Below are 21,368 nucleotides of genomic sequence, written 5' to 3'. Positions count from 1 at the left end.
AGCGGACTGCATCGCGGAAATGCATTTTTCATCAACGCGGTCCGCTATAAGCCTCAAAGGGCCGCCGGACGAGGCGCGGAAGCCGAGTAATCCCGGGAATTTGAATATCTTTTTCCACGTCGGGAATATTTAAATAAAAGGGTAATAAGAACAAAACGAAAATAAAGGAAAATCGAGACGTAAATAAAATGCACTCTCGGTGCGGCAATTTTTCGGCGAGGGACCAGAGACGATTGCATACGATGAGGCCGAGACTTATTGGAAAAAAGAGATATAATAACAAGATCAACTTCACTCTGGGCACTCGCGGGGACGATTGGGGCGGTTTCCGCTTGCGGCCGGGCCGCGACGGAAATTCAACGTCCCCTTCGGGATTCCTTGCGCGTCGCCTTCGACGAAACGAGATCGCGAGCTAGTCCGGACATTAGTCGGCCGCCGCCCGTAAAAGTCCGCGGAATATACGGCGAGACTTTTGCCCTCCCCGCGTTACGACTGCGAATCGTATTACGCGTCCCCTTTCTCACCCCCTGCCCCCCCGCGACCCCCAAGAAGTCGGGGAAGTTTTAATGCGAAACCTCGAGTAGCGCCTTGCCGACGTCCCCGCGGATTCCGCTTCCTTCCGGCCGCAAAGAGAGTGCACCGAGGGAGCCGTGCCCCGCGTAGCATGATTTTCATTGCGAATGCATGTCGGCAAAGACCTCCGCTCGGCTCGGATCGGCTTGACTCGGCTTCTGAGATGGCGCGAAAACGGAGGCCCCTCGTAAATTGCGGGTGTCGGATAACGATTGCGGATTCCGCAGAGTTTGTCCCTTTAAACGGCGCGATGCGCTCGGAATCCATTTTCCTTTGAATGGCTCGCACATATCCATCCAAAGGGTATGACGTTTCTAAGAAAGGTTTATTTTTGTATTAATCTTGAAATTCCGGAATTTTTCATATTTCTCACCATCTTGAGCGGACAAATCGATGACGATCGACAAGAAACATTGATTTCCAATATTTATCGCCAGGCAAACGAGTCTCATCGATGCCAATCGGCGTGACGTTTATTCTTGTTTTTTTCCACCTTGTTAGATATCGATTTTCGAATATTCATCGCTAAGTCGAGGAGGCTTATCGATATCTATCGATGGCGTTCGGCGTCGACCACGACAAACCATCGAGTCACTCCAATTACTTAGGACGAGTGCACGAGCTCTCATGAATTATGCATCGGCCTTAATGACTGACTCGATGTGTACAAACGATGCGATATTTCTTTCCCCGGCGATCTGGTATCGCGAGGTCAGAGTTTGCGAAACAATCGCGGCTGATTTTGGGATCCGTGATTTTGAGATCAAGTGAACGAAAAAAAAAAAGGGGGAAAATATTTCGTTCGTGTATGCGCCTGGACTGCGTGCACTCGGCGTTGGCCTTAATTCGATAAATGCGTTACACCGCGTAAACCCGATATCATCTGATGGAACGGGAAAAAAAGGGCAGTGGACGGAATAGAAATAGGAATGTACAGGCCGATTCGAAATAGTAGGATTTGTCGAGCGAAAGCGGCGCAAAATCGTGCTGAGCTGGGAGTTTGATTTTATTGTCGTACCGTTTGACAAAGAAATCGATCGGTAATCGATGATAGATAGTAGTGAAAAAAATCCTACGCCTAGATATATCGAGATACGAGCAAAGTCGAGGTAATTGCTCGTCCTATTGCCGAGAATTAATTGCGGAATTTTACTGCCATTTTGTACCATTTCTCTCCTCGACCTCTGATCTCGTGCCGCCTTAATCATCGAGTACGGCGGCGATCGATCGAGCTTACGTCAACGATTGGAAATCGATTGTTTTATAATACTTGCTGGCTTAGTGTCTAACGATAGGCCTCTCAAAGGCTTCTTGTACAATCCGTTAATGGCGCAACGAGGCTTTCCACGAAGTGTACGAAAAGTACCTTGAAATTGTCCCCGAATTTTTTGAGTGGTCTCGAGATTTTACTCATCATCTTACAAGAAGACATCGCAAAAAATAGCCAAGACCGAATTTCTTTCGTCATCAGTGCCCTCACAAGAGATGGTCCAGACCCCCCAAATCCCTAATCTCCAGCAGCAAATCTATGATTCCCTCCAGCACGCTGCTATCGCAGTCCTTTTCGAGGAGATCGCAGATCTCCTCGGTGTCCATCTTGGAGAATTCGCCGATGCCGAGTGGATTCGGTGTTTTAATGACCGGCAAGAAGTAGGCAGTGACGAGAAACCCAATAACGGCGTGTCTTCTGTAGTCCTCCTGGAAGTTCTTCAGGGAGTAGATCTCCAGATTCTCGACCTCGTGTTCCACGAGGAACTCGAAGAGAGCATCGTGGTACGCCTTAAACACCTCGTGAAAGAACTCCCTCCTGTCCTTCGAGTGCATGCTGAGGTACAAAAACGTAGACACGTCCAAAGCCGGAGAACAATACGCGACCTGGGCAAAATCGATCAGCAGAGTCTTCAGCTCTCCGTCCGCCTCCTTGAACAAAATGTTGTTCTTCGTGAAATCGCCATGACACAACACGGCAAGCGGCTCCCTAGGAACATAGACGTCCTGGAAGATGAGCTTTACGTAGTCCCGGAAAATCTCCCGAATTTTCTCGCAAAATCCCGGATCTTCGGGAAGCCTCTTCACCAGGTACTTGTCCACCAGCCTCCTGGTCCAGAGTACCACGTACCTCTGCAGGCTATCACTCAGCTCCGATCCGAAGTCCCTGTTCTTCAATGCCCTGACATCCCTGAAGAAATCCTCGGGACACCTCTCCTTCAAGGTGTACCCCCTCCCATGAAACCTGGCGATCGCCCTCACCCCCGCGAAAACGTACCTCAGCTCCAACCTCACCCCCATACGCGCGCAGTAAAACCCGAATTTCTCCACATTTTCCATAACGATCACCGCATCTCCATTGTCCTCCAGTTCTGAAAACACGCACCTAGGCACATCTTCCCCAAAGTACTTGGCTAGTTTATCGTAAAACGTGATCTCGTTGCTGAAAAGCCGATCGCTTTCGATGTTCATCCTAGCCTCCATCAGCACCGGAGGAAGCTTTACGACCAATTGGACGTCTTTTGCGTTTTCAAGGGTCAGCTTCAGGAAGTACACCTCGCAGGCGTAGAAGACTCCCTGGGGGATCTTCACCTCCCACTTTGACGGGTCCTGTCCAGTCTTCAGGACCCTCTCGATTTTTGGCAGGACAGTTTCTCGCAGCCACTCGACGCGTTCCGTTGACGTTCCGTTCATTCTTGATGTCAATGAGTCGACTCGGCATCGGATAGGAATTCTGGGGTGTTTGTTGCGGCTCTCCAGTTTATGACCCCTTTTCCCTTGATAAAGCGTACCTCTTTTTTATTCGAGAGTACGACTGCTTTCCTCGCTCGGCGCGAATATCCGCGCAACACTGGCAGCGTTTTCGAGCTGCTATCGACGCGAGAGATCGTTCGATGTCGTCGGCTCGACTCGACGGTGAGGTCGAAGTTGCGTTTGTGTCGCGAGTGAAAGAGAGGGAGACCTTGGCCTGTGTTAATCATGCCTGTGTACACACTATATCAAGTTCGCGATGCCCACAGAGTGGACCACGCTTACGTAACTTCCCAGTACTTGGTTCTACTTGGATCGGTCTATTTTCATTCCTCAACTCTGACGTCACCATCACGCACTGCGTTGGTACGAGATTACTGATATCACCCAGTTATGGGCTAATCCGACCTGAATTTATCCTTCGAGTAGTTTGACCAATTTAGACGCCTATCAGATGTTAAATGATTTCTTCCAGTATTTTTCCAAATTTAGACGGTCCTTCACGTTCCTCTAGTCACGCCGAGATAACGCCTTGTGACATTGATAGTAAATTCTTATGATAATTCTTTGAGTTCATTGAACCTCGATTTTGGGGGATAATTATAAAAGGCAGTTCCCAGAGAAAAGTGGAGGATAAAGTCGAGGTCGCCTGATTAATTTTTTTTAAAGTTCAGTGTGGTCCAATTTTTGGGATGAAAGAGGAGTATAGTGAAAAGGTGGTTGGGAAAGGTCGAGGTCGCGATATGCAGCTCTTGTCGGGGAAGAGGACGAAAAATCGACTTGTTGGCTTGGGTCGGGTGAAATTAACCGAACTGGCTGAGCCCGAATGGCTTCCCTAGGGAGGCGTCTTCTCGGATGAGGAAAAATACAGTAGGCGAGCGGCCCATAAATTCGTCTCGGTCTAATATATGTAAATAACATACCGAGGCCACTCCTGCCCCGCCAAACAACCAGGCGATGTCGGAGAAAGAGCGCAAGAGGTCGGATATACCCACGGAAGTGGAAAACCTGCGGCCCGGACATTTCCGCGGGGAAACCGTGCTCCCGGAAAATGAAAGGAACTGGGAAAAGGCAGCCCAGGAGGACGTGAGCTTCGATTCGGGACGAGGAGATATTGTTATTAAAAAATATCACGTACGATCGCGGCCGTGCCTTTCCGACATCGTGCTGAATTCGCGCGCCCTGATCAGCCGCACTCTCTCGACCGGGCACAACTTTCCGGACGAACGGAGCGGAATCGCGAAAAGTGTCCGAAATAAAATTTACGGAGCACATAACGGGCGGTAATTTTCGTAGGATGCATTTTTTTCGTATCTCGCTCCGTTGCGAAGGAATTCGTGGATGGACATCCGGAGGTTTGCGCGCGAAAGGGTGAAAGGGAGTTTTTGTTGTTAATGGAGGGAAACGTCTCTGTCAATTATTTCGCGATGGGGAATTGATTCTGGCGTCGGCAGGTTTATCCGGGCAGCCTAATTCGAGGCAGATGGTGCAAGGAAAAGCGATTAGAGGAAAGATGTTTCCCCTGAATCAGCAGTCCAGGCCCAATGAAATTACTCGGTTCGAGGGGAACGCTCCGCGAATTATCAGATCCTACGAAAGTTTGAACATCTGGCAATTCTGCGCTATGCCGTAAATTTAATCTGCCCTGGTAGAGTGTGTACAGTGAAAATATATCACCTCAATGAACGTCAGCTAGCATACCTCCCCGCGTTGTTCGGACTGTCTCTAACAGAAATCGTCACAGCTGCGATCAGCTGACTCCAATCGGTATCGCTAACCGCATTTCACGGCCACGTGTTAAATCGATACAAAATAACCTTATCATAATTATTTCAAAACAATTTCAAGCCATTTCTATTTTTAATCATTTTTTCTCCCGATAACCGATACCACGTCGCGAAGTCAGCCACTCAGGAATTTCGCATACCTCCCTGTAAAGTAGATAAATGGGAAAAGAAAGGAAATAAAAATACCTGCCGCTAAAAGCTGCTAAATTTTGCAAAGGGTGGCGAGAGCGCATCCTCCTCCGCCCTTGTTCCTGGAGTCGCTGCATCGTTGCATCGCTGCACCGCTGCACCGCTTAGCGAAATCGCAAGTCGGGAGGGACGAAACTTTCGTTCTTTATAGACATGCAGTTCCCCTCCGGGAGAAAACGAAGGAAAAGGAAAAAGACGTGGAAAATCTCCCGACAAATCGTGCACGATTGCGTCCAAGAAGTCGAGTCCCGCGTAAACGTCGAGATTTATTGCACGCCGAGGGAGTCCCGGAGTTGGAACGGCGAAAGAACACGAGCGGAATGTTTTCCTATCGATATCTCGGTCCACGATATCTGGGTGCTTTATGGCCTAACGGCAAGTTCCGCGATAAGCCAGCGAGGCCTCGAAAATACTTTGGTCACGTATCAACTGAGAGAAATGAATCACATTTATCCACATTCCGGGGTGATACGAGAAATTCTCCCTTAAACGCCGTGAAATTTCGTTTGAATTCCTCGGATTTACCGAAATGCTGTGTCCACGGGCAAACCTAATCATTTAATAAACTCTCGACCCTGTCCGAGGCAAAGGGAGGAAAATATAGGGCAGCGGGCCAACGAGATCAAAGCTGTCCGAAATAGCGAACTTTGGGGGCGGGAGTTGGTTTCGATCGGGAAATGGATTGAATTATTCGGAAATAGCCACCCGCGGGGATTCGAGGGTTCGAAATGCTCGGCTTTTCATTCCTATCCTTTTTTTCTTCCCCCTGGGAAATGCGACTCTTAGGGGATGATTCGGCGCAAGAATGGGCGGGCCGCCGGAAGGACCGGGCGGGAATTAAATTTCCATTGTAAATTCCGCCGTAAATTATGGTCGTAATAAGCAATAATTCTTCTTATCGCGGATCGCCGGGGTGAATTTATTCCCCGAATCGAAACCGTCGCGGAATTAACGCAGGCTGGCTGTCTTGAGCGGAAGGACCGCGCGCGCTTTTGCGCGCCAATGTCCGCGAGATTACTTTGGAATTCCGGGCTCCCGATATTCCGTGGTAAGCCCGGGTTTACAGTGCAAAGTACTACGGGTTTGCCCTGCAAACAGCCGAGTTTCGATCCTGCAAAACCTCCTCTCTGACCACCCCCTTGCCGCGGACTATCCGGCCCGGATGTGCCTCGGGTGCGCAGGACCAAACTTTCCTCAGAAAATTATAACTAACAATTAAAACTCCTCCTCTAAACTGCTACGCTCTTTTGATCCTTCAAATAACGTCCGTTTTGAGAATTTCCGTTTAGAAAATAAAAAGCAAAATTAAATATCAATCGTAAAATATTATCGTTAGCTCGGTAATCGCGAAAGTATAAAGAAAGAAGTAAAAAAAAAAGAAAACTCAATCGTCGGTCGACGGGATTCGATCGAGGTGTCGTGTCGAAAATTGTATACGTATTCTCGCCCCGTGCAGAGTCGTTCCCGCCTTTCGGTGTTCGCGGAAATGGCCGATAACGCGGCGAGAGGGGGCCGTCGACGTTTTTACCGCGTGTACCGGAGAGAGAGAGAGAAGCACACGTACCGAAATAAACGGGGAGGAACGGCGGGCCCGTGTAACGAGGTTACGCCGACCTGACCCGACGCGGGCAAAACGTTCGCGAATCGTTCGCGTGACTGCCGAAGCAAATCCCATGGATAAGCCTAATAACGCCGTCTCTCCGCGAGTCACGACACGGCAATTCACCCCGAAACTGGCGCGGAACTGTTTCGAAGCAGTTCCGAAAGCGAGAACGCGAACAGACCCCCGGGACTCGGGCTCCTTAAGGTCGTTTTCGACCGACGGTTCCGGCTTTGCGGCTTTCCGAAGGAACCTCGGGAATCCGGGATGTCGTCGGCACCTTTTCCGCGAGCGGTCGCTTAGGTTCGAGCGCGCCGCGCCGAGATCCCCCTTTGCATAAGAATTGCAACTAATACCGGGGCTCCAAGTTAAACACTCGTTAGGTTAATGAGTCCTCGAAAGCAGGAAGCTTTTGTGCCGTTAACTCGGGCACGAGGTATGCCCCCGCCACCCGTGCAAAATTAATGACGCGTGCGCGCCACCGTCGAGGCGTCGCGACGCCAGTCCCCTCCGAGGAGCGGATCAGCTGTTCCCTCTAATTCGAGCTGCCCCTCCAAATGCGGATTGCAGTCTTTAACGCATTTTTTCACTCTTCCTTGCAAATTACTCCGCCATCAAACAAGGATTCACGTTATTCATCTTTTTTGTCAATACTTTGTTCTTAATTTTTTTTTTGCAGTTTACATATCTTTTTTATCAAATTGTTCTTCACAGCCAAATGTAAATGTCCCTGAAACGCGAATCTCCGTTGTTTATATTTTTTCCTCTTTCCCTTTATATTTTTCTTTAACAAATGACTCCCTTTGCCCACATCGCGTTTCGCTTTTCGAGGCGAGCGAGCGGATGGGAGGTCGCCGAGCTCGGCGGGGTAGTTTTCCTTTATACGCGGCGTAAAATAAAATTTCTATGAAGAGGAGGATCCCGAAGGAGACGCGCAGGGTTGGGGGAGGTCCTAAAGGATTCCGGGAACCTTCGGAAATAATAAATCGTTCGATCCATCGGAAAGCGGAGGTCGAGATCGGGGGCGCGCTCTTTCCCAGGGTCGATCCTCGGCCCTGGCGAGACTGGCACCGGAAACGAAGGCGATATCGCTTATCCGTATCCCTTTCTGTAGTATCAGCCCGTGCAAAACGAGCGGACATTGCAGAGAGAGAGAAGGGGGATACCCCCCGGTGATTTATCTCGCCTCGTTCGAGGGACGCTCCTCTTTCCCGGAGATTCCGCGGGATCGCGCTCATCTTTGTTCTAATCTAAGAAAGAGGATCTGCGCTCGCGGGGGTTGGAGAAAATAACCCTCTTACGGGGGGGAGGGGTGAAGGAAGTCGATCTGTCGGGGAGAGAGGAGAAATTCCCTCGGGAGGAGTCGCCGAAAATGGGTCTCCAGATTCGGGACTCCGAGGGGGTTCTCTCCCTTCTGTTGCATCCCCGAATTCTGGAGTTCACGGGAAAATGTCCCGACTGTTGAGGGGTGGACAATTCCCGAATTTTTCGATTCTCTCCAGAGGCTCCCGAATTTTTCGAATTCCTCCAGAAACCCTTGAATTTTACTTGAATTTTTCCAGAAACTCCTGAATTTTTCAGGAAAATGTCCTCGGTGAAGAATCGTCTTCTTGGAGAGAAAAGTGCACTTTTTATCCCCAAGTTCCAACCTCGATCTGGGTTGGGCCACTTTCCTAGGGAATAAAACACGCGTGTCCTGTGACGTCGAGTGCGAGTTGCGACAGCGCCACTTGTCTTTACGGGCCACATCCATTAGGGGGTGGAAACGGGGGGAAAAGGAAAAAAGTGAGAAAAGGAAGGGAAACGAGGCCGGGGTTGACGAGTCGCTTCCACGGGAATAATTCCCCTCGATACTTTGGCGTCTCTCGTAAACGTGAGAAATATCCTTTTCAGGGGGCGAAGGGGGGCGTGAAACTTTTCGAAAACTCGGAGGCGCGAGGACGCACACAATAGGGGCGGGAGGGGGTTCATTCGGAAGTTTGCAGCCCGGGGGAGAGGCACTTTGGCGTGGATAAAAAAAAAAAGAAACGCGCCTATCCCCGACGATGGGAGTCGGGACAGCGGTACTTGTCTTCATGGTTTACATCCGTCAGAGGGTGAGATGAGGGAAAAAAAAATGGAAAGAAACGTATAAAGGGGTGCGAGCGCGAGAAAAATGTCGCGCCTCTCCGGTGAACCGCGGGGGGCACAATGCGAGCGCGAGGGGCTTTATTTGGCCTAGGGAGCTTCTTTTGGAAAGTTACCCCGGAAGCTTTTACACCCTTCTCGTTCCGAGGGGAGGTTTACTGCCCCTGCCCCGCCTCTGGGACGCGCCACCCCCCGCGAAGCTCGCAAAGCCATCCTCGGATGCGCCCAGCGATATGCTTCCGCCCTTCGGGGGAGAGCTCCAGGGATAGCGCAGGGACCTCCAGGGCCTTTTTAGTCCACCTTCGGACGAATTTGCATGTCAGCCGGGATAAAAATTCGCTCCAAAGCCTGGTACAAATTTTTTCGCAACTTTTGAGTTTCCCTGCAATTTTTTATGTCGCTATTCGCAACCCTTGAGTAAACTTCTCGCTTCGTCGTCCCGAATGTCCTGACAAATTTTCCGAATATTTAATCATTTTTCTCACTTTTATAACACTTAAGCCACAAATATTGTTGCGTAAAAAATTTGCGAGATATGAATTCCCTGGGGAAACGCTAAGGGAAACAATTCGCGCGAAAAAGGGGTGCCTCCACCCTCGCTCCGCCGTTTATTCCGCCGAATTTGCATACCACGTGGGATTCCCTCCAAGAAGAAAAACTCGGCTCGTTACCAGCCACGAAATACCGAGCCCGTTTTTTTACCTCCCCTAAAAAATTCCTCCCTAACCTTGAACCCATCGATCGGGTAAAATCGGGAACAAGGGAGAAAACCGATGATAATCGAAGGATAACTTTTCCTCCCGTTTCCCTCTTCCTCATCGAGGAAGGGGCACGTTCCGACCGCGCGGTTTCCGCGCCGCGAGGCCAGGGGTGGAGATAGGAAAAATGGAAAAATCGGGGAAATCGGGAAATCTACTGAAGGGCTTCCCCATACCGCGGGGCGTCCCGGTGATCTCTGAAGACGCCTCCGGGAAATCTGGAGGCGCGCCTCGATGGGACGCTTACGATGGGTCGAACGGCCCGCCTCGAAAGGGGCCGGTCTGTACATAATACATATATATGTACGTATTATGTACTCTCTTTTCGCACCTCGTCCATTATGGCACCCATCGACGAGGCGATATTATGTCCAACATCGTGCTTAATGGCGCGTCGAGCTCGATAACACCTCGAGCTCGGATTGAATATCGGCCCACCGATATCGGCACTCGTTTAGGTTCACCCCCAACCCCTCCTGAAGTTTCAAATAAATGACGCAGAACGGGAGCCGCGATCCCCTAGGGGTGCAGACCCCCCGCGAAGATGCGCGCGCCCCAATGTACGGCCGGATCGAGCTACCGCCGGCGTTTTTTTCCCCCAATTTTTTCCGCCCCCTTTTTCCGGGTCACTGTCTCTCGTAATACTCGCGATAATTGGCCCGTAGGTGGATGGGAGAAATAAAATAATTGCCGTGCTCAGGGGCGGTCCAAATTCGGGTTAAATGGGTGTCCACTGCGCGCCGCGATCGGCTTAATGGGAATCGATTTTGTCTCGGCTCGTGTTTTCGTTGGCGAAACTGCGCGGATAAGTGCTCGTGAAATTGCAGTTCTCTCGGTTTTTTTTTTTTCGTTTTTCAACCGGTCATGGCGCTTTCGATTACTTAACGTCACCGAGGGTATTACTTGACGTAAGGATCCAGGTACGTCGTCGGTCGGGAAGCGCTCCACATCTCTGGCCGATTAAACGGATGGAATTAAATATCGCTTCCTTTTATCGACGATTCGACCAGGCCGGTCGTGCTTAATCGGCGATTCCGATTCCGTTTACGAGCCCGCCGGGATTTACTCGAATTCGAGTCTCGGAGTTAAATCGGAGAGAGAGGGATTCCGAAGGAGGAGAGTCAAAACCTAGAGGCCAAAACGGAGAGAAAGACTGCGATATTTAGCCTTTCTATTTTTACGAAGATATTTTTCCCATTTCAAGATGAAGAGTTATCGGTAGAGCCTTAGAGGGAAAGTGCACGAAAATACCCCAGGGCGCCCGAAATTCCCCAAAAGGGGACGCGCCCGTCTTAATCAGTGACCACCCTCCAAGCCGGACACGTCGCGTCGGCTCGACCTGATAACGGCGATTTGGGGCTCCCGGCTAGGTCGCGGGGAGGAAAATCCCTCGGAAGGACCTTTGCCCGATCGAATTAAACCGGGTAGATAGCCGCGGCGAGTTATCTCGGCGAATGGGATGGAGGCGGGCTCCGGCTCGTAGCCAATGTCCAATATTTGCTTTTGGCCAAGGCCCGAGGAGTAATCAGAGTATGGCGTAATTTAATTACTCGCAAGCTTCCCCTACTCCCGCTGGGGAGTAATTCGTAATCGGTGCGCGATGGCCGCCGGCCGCGGAAAATTAATCGAATCTCTGCCCCGTTGTAAACGCCCCCAATCCCCCTTTGCCCCCTAGAGGAAGCCACTCATGTAAAGCTCGACGAGGAGCGAATTCCGACGTTTCGCTCGTCACTTCGAGCTTTCGCCATCTGACGTCCCTGGAGTCATCCTCGAGACCTCTTCCAGGTCGGGATAAATTTTTTTTTTTCTCTATTTTACATATTTTTTTCGGGGGATATTTTCTTTATTTTGGATCCTTGGGAGAACCGGGCCCGACGTATATGTCGCTTTTCCAGACTGTTGCCGAGCCGCGGTCCACGGGAATGGCGGCAAAAGCTCGGACTCCTCGCAGAACAGCCTGGAGGAATCCTCGCCCTCGGGGCCGTACTTCGACACGACCGCCTCGAAGAATGTCACGGCACTCCTGGGAAAGACGACCTACCTGAACTGCCGGGTGAAGAACATCAGCAACAAGACGGTGAGTTTTTCAACCTTCCCTTCTATTTCTATCTTCTCCGTCGCGTTCTCCATAACCCAGCGGCAGGTCAGCCGTCTCGGATCGTGGAATATGAATTTTAATCATTCCTCGAGGTACCTCTCCGTCCGAAATCCAGGGACATTTCTATCCCCGGATTTTTATTAATCGCGGCCATTTATTAAAAAGGTACCGAGGATATTCCCGTTGCTCGTGTCTTAATAATCGTTTTCACTCGTGGCCGTACATTTTACCGGGTATCGATCCTTCTTTATTTCTGGCCAGTCTCGGTTCTTATAGGGTGAATAATCTCGCACGGTCAGTAATTACCCCCATAGGGGGTGGATATATCGCGGCACGTGGGGGGTGCAAAAGTTACGAGGGTCGCGTTAGATATCCTCGGGCAGGAAAGAAATACGTCAAATAATCGTTTCGAGCCCGATACCTCGAGCGAACGGAACGACCCCTGTGTGTGGGTACTCTTCCTGCACCTGCGCCTGCACTTGCACTTGCATCCGGGTGCAAGCGGTGTACGAGGGGGAGGACGTGGAGACGCCACCGAGGGCGCAGGAAAAGCACGCAGGAAAACGTTTTTCTCTCGGCTGGCTGCGGCGAAATATGGAGTGTCAATATTTCACCCTCACAATGGGCCGCACCACCTGTCTCCGGCAAACTGTAGTGGGTGCATCGGAAGTGCACTCGGGTGCCCGGACCCCGACAATGCCATTGGCCGGAGCTTTTCGACGTCCCCTAAGTTTTGTCCCCTTGATCTACTGTAATTACTCGACTCGGCCGCCCCCGCCTTTCCTCGGTAATTTCGAGCGCACTCCCTCTTTCCCTTTTTTCTACTCCCCTCGAAGGACGTACCGAGCCCCGTAAAACCTGAGACACCCCGAAAAATATTTTCCTTGGCTGGAAAAATGGCTCGTCGTCGCTGAAAGGATTTCTTTTTATTTCTACGATTTTCCAAGTGACTTTCTAACTCGCGTACGGAGACTGGGGTGGTTTCGTTAATTGATGGTGATTTTGTAAACTGAGCGAGGAAATCTTCATTATGGGCTAGATGAGAATCGAACTTAATGTAAAGGGGTGTCTCCATTCGGAGCGACGACCATTTCGCCAGGGCCCAAAACAAATACTCCAGACTTGGATATATCTCTATGGAGATATTCGAGCGTTTCCATGCATTTTTCGAGCGCCCTCCTCGTCTCTCCTCGACTATCCCGGGGACGTATCCTGGGGACACGTCCGATTCCTCAAGACCAGACGGCCCGACGGAGGGAACGTATGCGAGCACAATCGAATGATAGATGCGGTATCGAGTATAAAGAATGTCCAATACCTTCCCGGGAACCCGACGTTATTTCTCAATCGTTTCTCTTGAGGGCATCGGCGAACCCGCGTTTCCCGACGTCGCGATCGAGGGTCGTCGATCCCGATTCACGGCCATCGCTTGTCGCTTTGGTCGGAAAATCGCCTCGACGATGGCTTTCCAGAAATGCTCCCCTCTGGACCAGCCAGGAAAAAGACCCGTTCAAGTACCGGGAACCGCCTAAGCGAGACATTTTACTGGCATCGAAGCGGCATTTCTCCCAATACTTATTAATTACTAATTTTGTCCATTCAAACCGAATTTTAATTCCGGAAATTAATTATTCCCTTCTCGGGGTATTTTTTCGGCTTCACCGATCGGCTGGGGGAGGGGAGAGGTGCCTTCCTCCCGATTCCCATTTTCGAGGTCCCTAACGATTCCCGGGTGTTTGCAAAATGGACCGACGGAGCGCGAAACTTGGGAGGAATCCGCGGTCAATATTGGTTCTCCAAACAGGAGGGTTGACGGATCCTCTCTCTCTCTCTCTCCCTCTCCCATCCGGCTATCCGACTCGTTTGTAAAACTTGGTCTTAAATTTGCGAGTCGCGAATCGATTGCTAGACGACTCCTCGTTTTCGGGGGATGGAAAGAGCCCCTCTAGGTGGAGCAGCCGCAGCCTGCGGGATTCCGGGCTTCCGGAATTGCCGAATTCTCGAATTTCCCGAATTCCCGAATTTCCGAGTTCCTCGAGTAGGGGTCCCGGGGGAATGAAAAATTCAGGGCACCTCCCGTAGAGGGGGAGGCGGCGATTTAATGCAACTTTCGCAATTGGAGCCGGGCCCGAAAACGAAGATTTCGCCGACGTATCCGGACACGTCGAAGAGCCGCATCCTAGGACCTCCAGGTTTCCATGTGCCAGGCACGTATGTCCTGCGGGGTTCCCCAGTCTTTTATTCCCTCTCCCTAGGACTACCCTCTGCGTCTTTGCCATTTTTTTCGGCCGTCTCCGCTTCTTTGCGCGGGACCCTCTCTTTTCTTCCTCTCCGAGAATATACGTACAGGTGTGTGTACCATTTTTTCTTCTTCTTCTTCCTTTTTTTACATGCCCTTAGGTACACGAGTCGGCAGTAAAATCTCGCCGTTTCTTCTCTTTACGACCCTCGCCGAGTAAGAAACGCAACCGCGAGGGCGGAAAAGTAAAAGTTGAGGCAAGGGATTTTCATTATTTTCTCTCCCCCCTATTTTTCCTTCCTTTTTATTTCACTTTCTAGGTTAGGACTCTCGGAGCCTCGAATTATATCCCGCGGAGCGACGATTCGATTTCAGGGGGACCTCGGTCGATACTTGGTAATTGCCAATTACCGAGTTCGCGTCATTAAAGAAATTGCGCGGACGTATGTATGTACGGAGGTGGAGGTCTGTTTAAATATATATGGCCGTGTTTATTATGCCCGTGGGACGTAAGCATCAAACACTCGGTGCCTTAATGGCCACGGTAATATCGGGGCTAGAATCGTCGCGTATTACGGTGCATTTGCGGCTGAATAAGAACCGAGCAATTAAACGACACGAAACGAGAGCATTAATTCCGGGCCGTTACTTGTCTCGGCCGATTGACAGTCGCTTCCACGAGGCCCGATTGGTCGTCCCGGATCGAATTAATCGCGTAAGGGATTTCGCGCTGCTCGTATCAATGACGACCTCGTTAAACGATCGCGTTAACGTAAGTCATAAAATCGGAACCGTGATCGACGTTTAACACCTACCCGGATATAAATAAACAATAGGAGCGTCGCATAGATTCTAGCGACATCGTGAAAATAAATTGGGAAAATTGATTCCTCCTTTCGGACAATCGGAAGCCTCGCGTAAATTCTCTCGGCGGGAGGAAATTAATTTTCTTTGGAGCGATCGAAGAAATTCCGAATTTTTTTTTTTATACTTCCGGGACCTCGTTATCAGTCCTTTAAAAAGAGCAAAAGCGGGGACGCACCTCGCCGGTGCATATAATATGCAGTTTGACGTTGTCGTCCGGTTTGTCCATCGGCCAGGAAGGAGCGTAGTGACGACTCTTATGAATAATTAATCGACACCCTTGTAAAGGGGCGAGGGGCTAGGGGTCCCCTGTTTACGGGGGACCGGGAAGTGACGTCACAGGACGATACGTCCGTTTCGGTCCTGGTGACGTTTCATAAGTCATTAATTATCCATTATATCGCATCCTCGTGTACGTCGGCCCGAGTTGACACGGCCATCAACCCCTGCATGTCGCGCTTTCGTCGTTCACACCCCTTTTGCTCTACACGATCCGTGGACCCCCTGCAGGGGTGCATCGGGTATTTTTCCCGGACACGCGAGAGGCCCCCCCATGTCGAATCAAAGCTCCGGCATTCCGATCGATCGAATCCCCGTAATTCCATGATACACCGGCGCGCCACCGATTTGCCGGGGGAAAAAAAAAAAAATTGTGACCGCGCGGAAGATAAATAAAAAGAAATAAAAATATCGCCCCAGAAACGGGAGCGAATATCGCGGGAAATGCGACGAGCCAGGTTTTGGGGGAATTTTTAGTTTTACGGACGGTTTGCAGGAATTTTCAGACTTAGGATTTGGTAATGACGAATGATAGGGATTGTAATGAGTTATCAGGGTTTGATCCGGAGAAATCGTGGGTTTTTTTTTTTTTCGGTGAAGACGGAAATTGTCACCATTGTTTCTCCGCTGTTTGATAATGGGTCTAGCTACCTGCTTCAACTGTGCCATTTTTAGAGATTATTCCGGTAGTTGGATCGTCGGTGCGCGTAATCGTTGCCGGCGAAAAGTGCGATCCCTTCGCGGGCGCGTTATCACCTGACGCATCCACCTGTCTCATCCGATGAAATTATGCGGATGCATGTACGCGACCGCACACGGTCGATACCAGGCGGGGTTTACGCGCGCCCTGATCGGTATTTCGACTCGACGGCGTATCGGGTTCCAAACGCGATCACGTTCGCGGCCAAACCGCGGCGTCAATTCCGCAGGAACGCGCAGCTGAATTTCCCTTTCGAGCGACTTTACGAGGCACCCGAGACCGAGCCCCGGCAATGGCCACGTCGCGAATTTCAAAGCGAGCCGAGCGTAGCCCTTCCGCTCGTAAAACTCGACTTCCGGCCCGAAAGACTCCCGCTTTGGGACACCAAGCCTCCGCGATCGCCTGGCTATCGTTTGGATCCCCCTTTTTTTATTAATATCTACATTACCTCAGGGCATGGTTTACCATTTTACGATAAAGATTTCCACTCCCGGACGCCGCGTCTCCGCGACCGTCTGGCCATCGTTCGGATCGTATATTTCTTTCCTTTATGAAATCCATTCCCAAAAAGTCCATCCGCCGTTCTCGCGCAAGAGAAATCCCGGAATTAATCTCCACGCCACCCCAGGGCTTGATTTATTATTTTATATAAATCTCCGCGGCCGGGGCGATTCGCGCGGTCGACCGTGGTCGAGCGGTTTTGAAAAATGGCCAGGTGGCGTTTTTCCAGAAATTGCGATCCTCCGATCGAGGGAAATTCGGAAAATTTGCGGAAACTCGCTTCCTCCGCGCGGAATGGACGGGCGGAATCTGCTCCTCGCGTGTCCGCTCCCGTCTTCTAATCGCGAATCCGCCGCGGAAACGCGCCGCGGACAAAGGCCCGACCGCACACACGGGACACCGGAAGGTGGACGCTTCCGGCCGGGAATCTGAATAATTGCCGGGAGATCCGGGATTCCCTTGGAACCGCCGCGGAATCCGCGGGCGGGTAAACAGCGGAATCCGAAGCCGGGTCCGTAACCCCGACGATCGATTTTCGATTTTCCCCGATTTTCCCCGATATTTCGCGCCGCTTAATCGGGTCCACCCCGGAGGCGGACCTTCCGGATGCGGAATTCCAGCCGCGTGCCGCGACCTCGGACGCGGAAAGTGCACCAAATCGATCTGGAAATCGTCTCTGGGAAGCAATCGCTCCCAGGAATTCCGATCAGTCCATTGTAGCGCACTCTTCCGGGGAACAAAGGCCTCCGCCTTATTTCGGTCTTATTGGCCGAAAATCGACAACCCCCCCAATGGGGGAATGGAGGAACAAGGGTTGCGGAAAGAATTCGTCTCTTTGAGACAATTTCATTTTCCTCGTTCGACTATACATCTCGCATGGCGTCTTCCAAATCTGCGATCAACGGAATCCGACTTGTTTCGCAGCTTCATTCTTAATTCCTTTTTTTTTTATCTCTTCCAATAGCGCGTGCGGGGGTGGAATTTCACATGGGGTAAACTTGGTCTCCCATTACACTTCCAATTAAAATTGAGTGCACCCGCCGAGGGGGTTGATATCGGGTATCTATTTCCCGGGCCGGGCGATAAAACAATAGGGTGTTTCCTTACGAGGATAAATCCCTTTCGGGGGGTTTCCACCCCCTGCAGTGGGGGGAGAGACCCGATATCAGTCCATTTCCAACTTTATGCCCAGAAAACCCTGTTCGGCCGAGAGATGCATCGCCAAGGTATCGGGCCGTTTCTCAAAACGGGACTTTTTATTTCCTTTTCTTTTTTTTTTCGGTTCCCTTCCCTTTTTTACGATTTCCAATTATTTCGCACGATGCTCGTGCCGGGGTTATTTCTTCGGGGCGAAACTTGGTTAAAAACATCCCTTATTCTCTATCGCGGTGCTTATACGTACGCTTATATGTATATATGCGTACATATACCACACATATGCACGAGGGCGCCCCGCAACGAACTTCCCTCTCTCTAAGGGAGGACTTTGCGAACTAATAAATCATGCAGTAAAACGTTATTTAATGGACTCCAATAAAGCCGGCTCTCTCTCTCTCTCTCTCTCTCTCTCTCTCTCTCTCTCTCCCTTCTCCTCCCCTTCGCTTTTTCTCTCCTTCGCGAATACCCGGAACTTCCCCCGAGGAATTTTACAGTCGCGCGCTTGCGCACGCATAAATCGTCGTTCTGAAAATTTGCGGTAAAATCGGGAGGGATGGGGGGAGCCAATCGCACTATCGCGGATTGGCTCCAGCGATTATGGCCGGGGAAAGGGGATCGGGGCGGTTTGCGGGGGCCGAAGTGCGGCCGGAAGAATTTCCACCCCCGAGGGGGGGGGGGGGGAATGCAACCCCCAATGTGTGGATGCATTCCTCGGATGCACTTGGCACGCGCTCGCGTGGGGGTTTTTGCCTCCCCGCCCAGGAAAACGGAAAGTTTCCGCGATTCTGTGCCAGCCATGATTGGGCTAATCGAATGTGCGTAATGTCGGGGGTAAATCTCGCGGGGGGTGTTTATGCACATTTTAGGGAAAATACGGAAACGGAGATGATTTGTGGGGGTGGTTTTTCCATATCTGCCGGCTTTCATAACGAAGTTAAAAGGCAATATCGTATCCGGCTCGCATCGGCTCGCTTGGAAATTCATCGGATCCTCCTCGAGAAAATTGCCGAGACAAGCAAAACGACGGGGGTGCAAGGGGGTGGAAATGCGTCGAAGGTGAAGGCAGGCGGATAAGGCAGGCGTTTAACGAGACGAGAAAGAGGCTGCCAAGGCCTTCGGCCAGATTGCTGGGAACCCGTGAGAAACGACCCGTTGTCGCAGGGGGGTAGTCGCACCCTCAGACGGTCCTTAAATAATTAATACGTTCTTCATCCCCCCCATGGGAACTTCTCCTCCTTCGATTTCCTTAAACTTTTCCAATTTTTATATCCTTGTCGGGAGCTGGATCGAGGAGAATCGTTGTATAAATTGTATTTATACTATAAACAGTTTGTCCGGGACAAATCATCTCTTACGAGATGAGTCAAGTAAAATCGTTACATAAATTGCGTTTACGTCTTAAAAATATTCTCTGGAAGATACGACGAGAGACAGGGGTGACAGGAGAGGGGGATGCTTTTCTTGCATCCGGGGGTAGATCTCCGAGGTCGCGTTCGGGTCCTGGTCGCCGGAAAACGCGAAACGTCGCGGCCGACAAAGCGGAATATTCATTCTACTTAGCAAATTGCTCTCCCGGGTGGAAACGGGATCCACCCCCGGGGATGGCGCCGGGCCGAGGAGAATCCGGGGAATAATCCAGGAGTCGGCCCCCGGCAGGGGGTTGCAGGAGGTTGCCGGCCCGATGCCGCGTATCGCGTCAAATCAGACTCGGTGTTCCTTCGACCGACAAATCCCGACGTCGATCCAACGGAAAAGGAGGTGCGCCGGGAGCGACGTCCGAAAACGATTGGCCGGCTCTCTCTCTATCTCTCGGGGGGAAAGCTCCCCCCGCTGGGAGAGCTTTGCGGGGCTTTTCGCGCGGCAATTACCCACCGACTGCTCTTGATCTCCTCGATTCCCCCGAATCGCGCTTCTTCCTTCTGGCCGGCGAAAAGGGAGGCCGTGCAAGGAGGGTGGGGGGGTTGACTCACCCAAGTAGCTTTTGAAAAAAATCTCGACAAAAATTTCGAAAACCAGGTTAAACGCAAGACCAACATCGATTTCCCTCAATGCTTCCACCCTGTCCTTTAATCGGAGAAATTTAACGAATCGAGGGGGATCCAAGAACCCCTAACGACCCCCGCCTGACACATGACCCTCTATGGTGGTCGTTGGTGCTTTAATCCTCTCTAGGAGCTTGCCAGGGCGAGAGCGGCCGGTTTCATCCCCCTAATTCGGGGAAGCGATCGCACTTAAGAGCCTCGAGGGGTGGCGAGGGGGGTGGGCAAAGTTAGCCCGCGATTCGCGCTAATGCCCGCAAGACGCCGTACATAAAACCCTCCCCCATACCCGGGACTTTTATGGGCCAGTTCCGTTTGAAATTTAGCGGGGCGGATCGTTTCGCCGGTTGGGAATGCCCTGTCGGGGCGGTCGGATAGGTCAGGGATGGAAGAGCGTCGTTGGGGTGTATTAACGGGGGTGAGTCGGGGCCGAACGGGCATTGGGGGTGTCGGGCTCGTATCTATAAACCGCAGCCTGAAATTCGCTCCGCCGACTTAAAACGCGCGGCCGTAACTCCCCGGTTGCTCCGCCGAGCTCGGGGCGGTTCGTCGACCCGTCCGACTTCGTCCTCGCTAACCGGGGGTGGCTAATCCGCGGGATAATTACATGTCGCCGGTCGAATTAAAAAATTATGCAGTCGCCGGCGAGCTTTAATGCCTGTCGGGGGGTGCTCGGGAAACGGAACTTTCCGAGGGACCGACCGGGAGATGAAACGCCGCCACGCTGACGTTCAACCCCTTCCAACGAGCGTTTTCTCCCCTTTCTGTTTTTTTGCCCTCCCATTTTTTTTTGTTCAACTAAAGTTGCTCCATTTTTATGAAATCATAATTTCTCCGTCTTTCCCGAGTCATCGGGATACGACTTGGGGGCAAACGGACGCGCCGTGGGGGGTCGATTTAAGACGTGCCAAGGAATTGCCAATTATTACAAGGTTTACGAGCGTCGATTTGGATAGGACTCTTGACGGGAATGCGGCTCGTAAATGTCCAAGATCGATACCGCAGACGGGACCGTGTTTTCTGCGTCTCGGGGGGCGAGGGGGCACTCTCTAAGGCCTCCCTTTCCGCTTCCGGGGCCTGGTGAAATTTCCTTTCCTCGTTTCCCCCTTGAAATAAACAGGCCAAAGAGGATCTACGTCGCGAGTCGCGCGCAGAAATACATTTCTTTGAGGGCTCCTTGTTCGGAGGATATTATTCCGCTGAGGGGGTAGCGGGGGAGCGGGGGCTCCGGACGTCGTTAAAGTAGAGCACAAGGCTACCGATCTCCGAACGATTGCTCGGGAACACACAATTACCGTGCAGGGATTTACCGAGGCCACGAGCCCTGCCCCCTCGTCGAATCGTGCCCCTTCTTCCAGGCATGATTCTTAAGGATCCAGAAAATTCTCAAAAATTCCTTCACTGGACCAAAATTCACGGAATTCCTGAATTACCCCATTTTCAAGTAATCTCGAGTATCATGGTGCGGGAAAGTCGCTCGACAATGAATCCGGAATTCTGGATGCATTTGTCAATGCTCGCGCTTTGACGAATCGATGCGCGAGGGGGTCTTCCATCCCCCACCCACCACCCACCGCTCCCTTCAAGCGGATGATAAATAATACGCATCCGCCTTAACTCACTCGCGAAAACCCCCGCGCGGAATGCATCCATCTTCTCGGATTAAAATCCGCGATTACGCGAGCAACACGTGTAACGACATAATCGTAACTCCCGC

At 51.3% G+C, this 21,368-nt stretch overlaps 2 protein-coding genes across 3 annotated transcripts in view; one reads left to right on the top strand and one right to left on the bottom strand.

The window, feature by feature from the left end:
* LOC105700576 (T-lymphocyte activation antigen CD86) overlaps positions 1-21,368 on the top strand; it is a 203,889-nt gene that overhangs the window by 122,023 nt on the left and 60,498 nt on the right. For both annotated transcript variants that reach the window (XR_002762407.1, XM_012426537.1), the window contains exon 3: positions 11,669-11,850. Coding sequence is in view for 1 of the 2 variants with exons in the window: in XM_012426537.1 (XP_012281960.1) it covers positions 11,669-11,850 (182 nt within the window). In the remaining variant the exon portion in view is untranslated. The remainder of the gene's footprint in view (positions 1-11,668; positions 11,851-21,368) is intronic.
* LOC105700574 lies at positions 1,559-3,471 on the bottom strand. Its single transcript, XM_012426535.2, has one exon. The coding sequence runs from the start codon at positions 3,253-3,255 to the stop codon at positions 2,050-2,052; it is 1,206 nt and encodes a 401-aa protein (XP_012281958.1). The 5' UTR covers positions 3,256-3,471; the 3' UTR covers positions 1,559-2,049.

The sequence above is a fragment of the Orussus abietinus genome, unplaced genomic scaffold (assembly GCF_000612105.2).
Source record: "Orussus abietinus isolate OABI.00-Male unplaced genomic scaffold, Oabi_2.0 scaffold2, whole genome shotgun sequence".
NCBI lineage: Eukaryota > Metazoa > Arthropoda > Insecta > Hymenoptera > Orussidae > Orussus > Orussus abietinus.
This window is presented reverse-complemented; position numbering and strand designations above follow the sequence as displayed.